This window comes from Tauraco erythrolophus, chromosome 3 (genome assembly GCF_009769465.1).
Source record: "Tauraco erythrolophus isolate bTauEry1 chromosome 3, bTauEry1.pri, whole genome shotgun sequence".
Taxonomy (NCBI): Eukaryota; Metazoa; Chordata; class Aves; order Musophagiformes; family Musophagidae; genus Tauraco; species Tauraco erythrolophus.
In genome coordinates this window covers 69,664,352-69,675,265 of record NC_141467.1, presented here as the reverse complement: position 1 = coordinate 69,675,265, position 10,914 = coordinate 69,664,352, and the positions used below count along the sequence as shown (strand labels likewise).

The following is a 10,914-nucleotide window of genomic DNA, read 5'->3' as shown; positions in this document are numbered from 1 at the left end:
AAATGCAATTTGAACATTAGTTGCATTGTTCCTGTAAGGTAATGCAAACTGAAGAAAAGTGGATTTTAGATCAAATTCATTAATATTTACAGAAACAATTTTAGTAGGGGGTACAATTTTTATTATTTGCTCTGTATACAGTTTTTGATATGATTCATAATCATGTATTTGATCAGATCAGTGCAAGATAGCTTCTGAAATAATGAAGATAGATGAAATTCCTCTTACGCCTAAAATTTTGAATATTTGGGACCTAGGACTCCGATCCTTGAAGTCTCTGGCAAAACTCAGGTTGGCTGGTGCGGTATCAGGCTGCATTAGCCTTTTTCATGCTTTCTTTTTCAAAAACCAAACAGCTATTGCTTTGGCTATCTCCACCTGCAACAGGACAGGAAGGGTTAACTGCAAAAGTCTTTTCTTCTACATTTTGCATAGGTAAAGGTCAACACTGAAATGAACAGCAAATTACAACCAGCTTCTTGTGAAATCTACCCACTCTGGGATTTTGGGCCTTTCATTGCTGAGATTACTGAATAACTTAGAACAAAGAATACTATGAGCCATCACAAAATCAAGAATGGAACTGTATTTAAGGAAGAAAATACTGACAGTCAAATAAATTCTTTCTGGGAGTTTGCTAGTAGTGTTTGTTTTCTTATTGTGCTTAAGGGATTGAATCCCCATAGCATTATGGACTGTACAAAAACACTTATTAAAAAGCACTCTCTGCCAGCCAGGTTACTGAGACATGGGGAAAGGGAAAAAAACAATAAAACACAGGGATAATTCTCCAGCTGCCTCTGTTCCCATGATGACAAGAAGCTACAAATGTTGGTCATATATATTAGGCACTTGCATGACACTTGAAAAAACAAAGATGTGACGATAGTGATAATAGATACCTTTGGTAGTCCTGTAAGAATAAACTCAAAGTGAATTTAGGGATGGGGGGATTCTGGTCACAAGTTTCAGCTGCAGAGTAAAGCTTTAGTTTCCTACATACCCAGTTAAGTTAGGGTGGGTAGTAATTTGTGCTTTTTTGTTCATGTGAAGGGCAAACCGCCCCTTGCTTTTCATCCCTGCTATCCTCAGGAGTGGGATTTGCAGCATAGATGAAGCTACCTCAGTTAACGATATTTTAGTCCAAAATGTGTTAAGTGCCTTGTTTTTAACATTGCAAATCTCTATGTGATAGGAAGAAAGACTTCTCAAACATAAGCACAGTTAAAAGCTACGATTTTTTGTTAAGGTGGCTTTTTGTTCAGAGATAATTTTTCTTTATTACAGAGCAGGAGTCATATTTGTACTGATTACAGTTAGCTTAAGACTACAAAGCTGATCTCTCCATGCAAAACCAGCTTGCGGTCTATGAAGTGTGCTGGCATTCATAAGCTTATGCCTTTTCTTATCTCCTGACCTTGAACAGAGTTTTCTGGAACAGGGTTAAGAAACTGAATATAATGGATTGAAATCGGTTTTATCTCACTGTAATTACGTCAACACGGATAGTCAATATGTCCATGTTTATAGCTGAACACATGTCCATTGCTTAAACTTGATGTTCTTGCTATCTTTGTGGCATATGGCATTAAGAAATGTATTTTAGGATAAACATATGTTTGGATCATGCAAAACAACAACATCTAGTAAAACAGAAATAGCGACGTTCTACTCAGTGCTCTAACAGCATAAGTTAGCTCTGAAGAACTGCAGGAAAAAGAAACCTCTACCAGGTCTAAATGTCTGCTTGATGCAATAAATCTGCTGCAACCTAAACAGCATTGCGAAACCGTGCAGTACATAAATACTGACTTCCAGGGAGAACACACACAGCAAGACTCTTCTGACTTAAGTGTTATTTAAACAAAGTCAGTAGAGCAACGCCAGCTTGCACAGCATCAAGAGCCCATAGCTCGTGACTGAGGATTGAGGTTGACTTTAGAGGGCAAAAAGTAGAGGATTCAGTTTACATCATGATACTTTTTCCATCCTTACTTTTGGTAGGTTAGTCTTCTTTCCTACTCAAAAATTGACACGTTTCCATCATCAGCAAACTCTTGCGAAGCCAAGAGGCTTGTTTCCTTCCGCAGCTACCTCACAGGGTAAGGATACTCCTGCTGCCTTCCGTTCTTCCCTTTAAGTAAACCCTGGAAGTTTGTATGGTCACTTTAACATTGGCAACATTGCTGCCACTGGATACAAGTTGGAAGCTGATGCCCTGGTGTGGGTTGGTTTTTTTTTTCCCCTCCAGTTAGCCGTTTTCAAAGTTGAGGATGCATAAAAACATATCAGAAGGCAAAGCTTGGAGGTAGAAGTAGTATCTTGCATCACACTAAATAATATGCTTAAAGAAAGCAGGAAGGCTTTCAAGTTGCACAACCCTTCTTTAGGTCTAAAATTAAAGAAGCAGATTTCAAAAGTAAATACAAACTGAGAAAAACTGTTCAATAATTTAATCGGATGTGTACCTGTTAGGCCATCTCTGCAGGAAAAATCAGGCGCTACTAGTTGAGCAGAAGTGACCCAAAGGGATTCTTTAGCATTATCAGAGAGTGTGGGTGTGAAGGGACAGAGAAAGGGCTCCCATGTTTTTGCAATGTAGAGTGAGATCAGCAGGGAGATGGAGATTATAACGAGCTGCAATATCAGTATCTCTATTAAATCTTCAGGTTTACATAGAATTATGAGTTTCATAGGTTTGTTGTTGGAAAAACATTTTGTAAGTTTATGTTGAGGATCCGTTAGGCCTGAAATACTATAGCTGGAATAACTGCTTGATGAAAAGTGTTTCTGCAAGTTGCTTAATTTACTGATTGCATGCAGGTTGCTTCTAGTGAGTGCTGCTTATTTATTTTCACCTACACAGTTACCACAAATCATCCAGCGCAAAGGACAGAGGATGTTCCAGTCCAGGAAAGGAAAACGTAGAATCCAAAAAACGCTCCCATTTAAAACACACCCGTGCTAATTGGGACATGTATGCCACCAGACCACCGTGCCAGAAAACCAAAAGACCTGTGGCAGAGTAGCACGTTAAGCACAGAAAAACGTCTCCCCAGGCCAGGCAAACCGTTCATCACCCCAAGCCGCAGGCAGGCAAGAGGCCTTCGCCCTCAGCAAACCAGCCGAGTGCCCTGCGGTCCGGAGCCCAGGGAGCCGGGCCGGGCCGAGTCGAGCCGGGCCGGGCCGAGCAAGTCCGGGGCCGGCCTGCTGCGGATCCCTAATCCGACCTTCCCGCCAGGACACACCAGCCATGAGGGAAGCCCGCACAAACCCGTAAAAGGGCACAGCCGGCGCTAACTAAATCCCCTAAAGACTCTGGACGTGCAGATCTAAAACCCTTTACGGAGAAGCCGGGCGGAGGGGTCAGCCCCTCCCGCCCCCAGCGGCGGTGACGGCCGGCCCTGCGGCCCGCTCCCACCGCGGGAGACGACAAGGCAGCCGAGCGCGGCCCCCTCCCCGCCGCCGGGCACGCAGGGGCCGAGCAGCACCGGGGCAGCCCCTCCGCGGGCGCCGCAGCGGTGCCGCCTGCCGCCCGCACCCAAGTTTGGCACGCGCGCGCCCCACCGCCGCCCCACCGTTGGCGCGCGCCGCCCCCCCGCCCCCCGCGCATGCGCGGCCGCTCGACCGGCCGGGCGGGCACGTGACCGGGGGGGGGGCGGGGAAGGGACGGGCGCGCGGCGCTGCGTCTGTGTGGGCCCGGGCCGGCGGCGCAGAGGGCAGGGGGAGGGTCCGTCATGGCGTCTATGCAGGTGAGCAGCCTGCGGCGGAGCTGGGGCAGCGCCGGGGCGGGAGCCGAGCAGCGGCGGCGGCCCAGAGCTGAGAGCAGCCGTTCCTCAGGGCGTGTGCGTGATGGTGCGCTCCGGAGACCGGTGCGGGCGGAGCAGCCGCTGGGGTAGCGGCTGAGGGCGCCGGTTGCTTGGCGTTTCCGGCTTGGCCGCGGGGGTAGGGGAGCCGGCAGCCGCTCGGTGGGGCTGGGGAGGGCAGGGGGAGGCAGGGTGGTGCCGGCGCGGCGCCGGGATGGAGCTGAGACCCTGGCGGGCAGGCTGTGAGGGGCGAGGCTGGGCCCCGGCTGCGGCGGGGAGGGGGGGAGGGAGCCGCCAGTCAGGGCGGGCGGGGCAGGATGGCGGACGGGGGAGGAGGCGGGAGGCACCGGGCGCTGGAGGGGCGGGGGGGAGGCGAGTTGCCTTGGGGAGAGATTTGGTAGCGATGCCCCCTCCCTTCGGGGAGGCAGGGGGGGGGCGAAGGGGTCTGTCTCTCCGTCGGCAGGGTTTGAGGGGGCCAGGGCTTCGCTGGCCGCTGTGGCAGGTGGCGGGCTCGTCCCCCTCCCGCAGTAGTGTGCCAGCAGCGTAGTGGGGGGGGGGGGATCCCTGAGACCTTCTCCCGGTGACACCGTGAGGACGGTGTCGAGGGATGTGACCAACAGCTCCGTCTTCCCGGGCGTTTCTGGCGTTACGGCACTGTAATTCTTGGGCACGGTGGGGCTGGGACAGACAAGTTTTGTCCCAAGCTGTGTGTCCGTGGGATCCTCTTTCTGTAAAATGAGACTGTAGTGTGGTGCTAGTCCTGTGGACAGATAATGTCTGGTTTTACTTGCTGTAGGTACAGTAGCATGAAACATCCTGCTGCTTGACAGGTATTTCCAGCTGAATTATTTATTCATACCTTCTCCAAAGGAGTTCTTCAATAGTAGCTGCAGAAATTGCCCTGAAAGAATGGATCACTTTCACTGTGTACTGCTCCGAGTGGGTGGTGATTTATTGTCACTGGGGCAGGAGAAAAAATCACTGCGTTTTGTGGCAGTGGCCCTTGTCTTTCCTTATTTCACCTGTAGCTGCCCTGCTTTTCCTTGAATTTTTAGAGTGTTCCATTTTGTTTTTGGATCAGGACGATCTAGAGCATCTGTTTTCTTTCTCAAACTGCTGTTTTCTCTTTCTTCCAGTATAACTTATTTTTTTGTCACTAGTAATGGAACAGCCGAGAAAGGGTGTACGAACTGAAGGAAATTAATTTAATTGCCTAGATATTAGGATAGGTAAAAAGAATTAAAACATCAAAGCATTGAACTTTATGGGGTAAAAATTCTGCTCATCAAGTTTAGAAGCATAAAACTCCATGATTTGTCTTTCTGAGTTACTGAAATGAAAAGGGATCAAGAACTTGAACGTACTGAACAGAATGTTCTTCATTTAGCAGTAGTTTAGACAGTCTGATATGCCTTCGTTTTATCAGCTCTAGCTGGCAAACACATTTTTGTGATGCTCTTCTTTTAATGTTCAAACTTCTGCAAGCGTGACTGCAAAATAGAGGAAATAATTTATTAAGTAGTATCTTTTATGAAACTGTGTGAAAACTATAGGAAAATGACAATTGTGAAGCTTGGAGGCACTCTGTGGGACTTTGTAAACCTGTGCTGTGTTACTGTTTTTGGCCTGGTAAATGACCTTCTTACAGCTTGCCTCACCCTCATTCCTGTTGCTCCCTCTGTAAAGGGGAAATAATGATTGCGAATTAAATGAGGTTGTTTAGGATACATGACTTGACAAATGTTGCCTAAAAGTAAGATAAGTTATGTGCGAAGGTAGAACTCACCTCCTGAAAAAACAGCTATGGTAAGTCTAACGTTGTAATTGCTTTCATTTTAGAAACACCAGCTGTAAGATTACACTTTCTTTTTCTTAAAATGGTGTTTAAGTGTCTTTTGATGAGAGGTTCAAGAAAATGTATGGGGTTTTTTTGTCTATACGTTGCTAGTTGTATAATGTTCTGATGACTTTTTCCTGAGTTTAGTATATTACTAATTTCATAATGTAGTTTAGCAAATTTGAAAAGGAATTGTCTAGTTTTGTTGTTTGTTTTTTTTTAAACCAGGAAGTATAAATGAAAAATTACTAAATGAACTGTACAATTAGTAAGTTTCTTAATAGTCAACACTTTCCCAGGTAAGAAAGATTTCAAGGCTCTGAATTCTTCTATTTATTAACATTTAAATCTTCAAGGTAAAAAACATTTTACAAAGGAAGCTGTTGTATATAATTTTAAGTGTTTTTTGGTTCAGGATCATTTAGTTTATTATTGTTAATGCTAACATTTAATATGTAAGTTGCCTAACATAAAAAGGAGACGTCCTTTTTCTGATTATGTACAGTGTTTTTAAATACCCAATGTTTAACCAAAATGTTTGTGCAACTCACTGCAGTCTCTAACTATACCTGTAGTCTGTACCATTATGGCAGTGTTATTTGTATTTCTGATAAGAATGATATATTAGTATGTGAAGTGAGTTTTAGTCACTTCTTAAACGACTGCCATTTTATTCAGCAGTGTATGATACCCTAGTTTAATTACATCTTATTTTTACAGATCCATCAAAATTTCTCTGATTAACTTAAAGCTAGAGTTATCTGAGCAGCCTGTTCTGTGTCAGTCTACAAGGAAAACTTTGAAACGGTAACAAATCACCTCTTTTTGCCAATGGCAGAGAACATCAACCTGAAGACCTACTGCGGTTCCGTTGATGCATAGTAACTTGTAAAACTTGGAAGTTTGAGCCTTTACGTGTATAATTTAAATTTATTGTGATCTTTGTCTCTGTAGACGTTCTTTAATGGTAGTTTTCTGTAATGTTTTTCTTCTGGAAAAATGGAAGCCAATGTTTACAAAATCCTGTGTTTTATTTTCAAACCACTACCACTGTATTGTCCAAAGTGGTGGCTGATTTAACACTGCTATATTGATTTAAATCTGGTTTGTGTAACTTTAAGCAAATGATAAATTTTTTCTTAAAAATGAAACAAACAAAACCCTCAAACAAACCTTGATGGAAAAGCATCTTTTTTTCCCAAGATTTCTCCCTTGTGCAACTATTCTTGCAAAAGACCAGAAATGTTCTGAAAAGTGGTGTAGAAGAAGTGAATAGAATGGATTTGCTTTAGAAAATTTGATATAGTATCTTTAGTAATCTGAAGTCTTAAAGCTACAGGTAACATAAAAATGTGGTAAATAGTGAAGAAATAATCGGCAATAAACAGTTGTTCTCAGAATAGCTGGAAACACAGAACTTGCATTAAGACTAGAACAGCAAGTAAAAAAAAAAAACTAGAACAAAGGAAGTTCAATTGAAAATGTATGGAAAATATACCATTGCTGTGCAAAGTGTTAGATAATTGAGACCTTTCTCTGAACCCAGAGATATGTACTATTAGCATCTGAAACTCGAAAGATTGGCTTTATCCATAATGCTGACATTTCAGTTACTATGGTTTTACCTTTCTCCTCGTTTCATATTTAATACCAAATTACTTCAAACCCTGAATTACGACTGGACACATTTAAACAGCTTTCACAAACAGATGTATGGGAACTGTTTTACGTTTGCATTTTATCACCAAAATAACCTCTTGTCTTTCTTTTAAAGTTTACACGTGTAGATACTTAAATCTGATAAATGCAAAGCTAATGTAATTAATGACACAAATAGCTTTAGTAAAGAGTGTGGAATGTTAGCCTTCACCATGCGTTTGTGTTATCGGGTTTGGTTTTTTTTTTTTTGCCCTTGAAAACTGCCTGTCGATGGGCCGCCATCAAAATACATGCGGACATCAAAACAAAAATTGCTGCTTGAAAGGTCTTGTTACAGCAATAGATTTTTTTCAAAATGTATGTCTAAACAGGCATGTAATAAAATAGTTGTGCTAGATGACAGTGCAGAATTCATGTTAGCTTGAGATCACCAGGAGCTTTTATCATAAAGCACAAGCCAGTAGCAATACAAAAGCTTCCCACAAGTTTCACCCCAGTGTTTTCAGCCATTGGGGTAGGGGATGGGGAAAATGTTTGCAAACAACTGAAATCTCAAGAAAAATTGTGTTGTAATTTCACTATAAGAAAATATTATGCTCTGGATATGCCCACTTTTGGTTAAACTTCCTTGGTACTATTCTTTACCTGCTTTTCTAGTCTCAGTGGAAGTTCATGTTTCCAGCTGTTTTCAGAACAATTTCTAATTGCTTGATCTTTCTTCAGTATTGTCAGCATTTTTATTTAATAATTTGGAAATAATTTTGTCTTTAATTATTTGTCAGCTTTGCCGAGGAGAAAGCTCTAAACTAATTTTAATATATATTAAAAAACCCCCACCACAACAAACTCAACCTTAAGGGAGGAGAACTTTCAGTCAACTGGAACTTCAGTGATGATGCACATGTTCTGTACTGTTAAACGTCACAGTACAGAATGCCACCTGTGTTATTTCAAATAAAATATTTAAAAAATAAAAAGAAATCGAATGTTTACTGTAATTGTATAACCAATTGTAGGATATAAATGCAACAAAATTATTGGTCGTTAGTAACAACTTGAAGTATTTAGTGATGCCGTTGATGAAGTACTGTTGAAGGTAAAATTTTTGATCATTTTTTAAACTGAAAAATGAAAGCACCATAACTGAGACCAGAATGAGTCACACAGTTTCCCCTGTCCATTGACACGTTGTTAGTCCTTTATGTAACCTTCAGTTATCGGTCTGTACTGATAGGTGGTATATTAGTTTTGGCTTATAGGCATGCTACAGTAAAATAAGATAAATTTATAGTAATTTTACCAAGATGAGTGAGTTTAATCTTGGGGCTTTTTTAATAAACTTATTAAGTGAGTTGAATATCAAGTGGATTTTAAAATTTATAGTCTTTAAGCCAGTAAAGATAAATGAAATTGAAGATATGGCTTTAGGCCCTAAGGAGTTTCACTTGCTTGTGTTTGTATCTGCTTGCATAAGTAGGGTTTCGAGAAACACTTTGCTATTCAGCAACTGTGCAGTTTTTGAGCTAGAATGGAAGGATTTGCTTCTGAAAAAGAAAGCAGTAGTAGACAAGTTTACTGAAACTAGTGTCCCTAAGTGATATCAGCAGATGTCTTCCAAATAGACCAACTATATAGCTAAAATATAGAAAACCATGAATGCTTTCAACCTGTCACATTGAATGTTGATATCTCGTGAATATATGTGTGAGTTAAATCAGGAAAATAGGAGATATTTATTGTAAAAAATAGTTATTCCAGTTGTTCATAAACATTTTTTGCTCAGTTCAATAATGTCTTGTGCTTGCTTTTAGGCCTAGCTATTCAAGCTGGGAGAAGGGGAAAAGAGAAAACAGTAGATTTGCAAAAGCTAGGGAATGTTGTCTTGTTAAGCTGCTCCCTTGGAAAGCTCTTTGAGTTTGTAATTAATAAGCCAAAGCAGCTTAGCTCAAACAATGTGCAAAACTCGGTGATAAAGCACTTTCTTTAATTGTTTGCTCAACTTCTACCCAGCTAAGGCTTTCAAACTAAAGGATCTTTGCTATTAGGTATAGGCTGTACTGGTGAATACTCCCAGAGATTATATGATTAAATTACCCCTATTAATGTGAAAAGGAGAAGGCACAACTTCCTTTGAACTTACCCGTAGTTATGTCTGTGTTCAGCAAATACAAATGTGCTCAGTATAATGAACATGTCTCTTGCGTAGACTTGGTTTACAGCTGAGAGACGAGCTTTCAAGCAGTTTGCAGGCTGAAGTTCCTGCTGGGACAGAGGGGAAGAGGACAGCAAAAGTCTTTTACTCAGTGCTTGGAGCCAAAAATTTTGTTCATCTTTAGTGGTTTTGAAGTAGTGAAGGACTGTGAGAGAACTGTGAACTGTGGGTTGCGTTTATGCGTTTTGAAGGAAGAGACAGTAGTATATATTCATTTTAACCTGTTATAACTTAATTTATTAAAAACAAATGAAAACTAAATATATTAAATGTTTTTAAAGAAAAAGAGCCAATAAGCAATATTTTGTGATCAAATGAAGGTCAGATAACCTGTCTTCTGCCTGCTTTTGATAGTTGAGGGCTTTCAAAGAGTATTCTGGAATCTGTGCCATGCTTTGCAGTTGTGGGTTTTTTTGTTTGGTTGGTTGGTTTTGTTTGTTTTTCCTCTGAGGTGACTTTAATCACTGGAATGACAAACAGGTATCAATCTGGATGGCAGTGGAAGAAGGGAGGGAACTCAATCGAGAACCGTATTCATGTGTTAGAAAAGAAAGGACAGAAGTTAGTGGTGGTAGAGCAGGAACTGTGAGACTCCTTATTTTTTGTAGTTAATGATCTGATTGAGAATACTAACTTAATCTTTTCATACACAGTATTAAAAATAACTTTTTCCTTGAGTGATTACAAATACAAAGTTGTGATTTTTTTTTATTCAACTTAGTTAAAAATACTGCTTGATCATCTTCGAGGAAAAAAAAATCCTGTTATATGTACCAATAAATGTTGATAATAGTTTACTAAAGTATAGCACATATTGTCTCTAAAGTCTTCTGGAATAAAATGCTTCATAGAATTTGATGCTGCTTGTTCACATAGATTTATTTATTTATTGTTTAGAAATTGGTGGCCAATAATGAGAAGATGCAAGGAAACTGAATGGATTTGAGGTTTCCCAAGTTAAGAATTCTCTCCCTGTCATATTTAAGGATATGGATTTGATGAGTATTTAAATCTTATTACAGTTTACAGCTTCCAACATTTTGCCACTTTTCTTTCTGGATGGCTTTTTGTCTAAATACAGCATTTTATCTCAGTTATCAACCTTCGGAATGGTTTTTATAAGGGCGAGGAGTTCCCTGGTAGGCATATGGTTGCCCTCATTGTGCCAGCCCGTGCTGTTATCTTAAATTCATTTCTTTAACTGAAGCATTTCAAATAATACCAGGCCCTTGTCCTTAAGAGATAAAATCATTTATGTTTGACTTTAGTACTGCATGAGGCTTGTGCTGAGTGTTGGTACATTTGAAGACTCCAGTTACAAAGCAGATGAGTAGCTGTCAGTTTCATTTTATTCATTAGTGGATTTCGCTTAATTTGCTTTAAAATGACAGGTTCATTGT

At 41.0% G+C, this 10,914-nt stretch overlaps 1 protein-coding gene across 3 annotated transcripts in view; it reads left to right on the top strand.

Annotated features, from left to right (window-relative positions):
- The first annotated feature begins 3,704 nt into the window (after positions 1 to 3,704).
- UBE2W (ubiquitin conjugating enzyme E2 W) overlaps positions 3,705 to 10,914 on the top strand; it is a 32,735-nt gene continuing 25,525 nt past the window's right edge. For all 3 annotated transcript variants that reach the window (XM_086608698.1, XM_086608699.1, XM_086608700.1), the window contains exon 1: positions 3,705 to 3,752. In XM_086608698.1, coding sequence (XP_086464824.1) covers positions 3,738 to 3,752 — 15 coding nt within the window. In that variant the 5' untranslated portion in view covers positions 3,705 to 3,737. The remainder of the gene's footprint in view (positions 3,753 to 10,914) is intronic.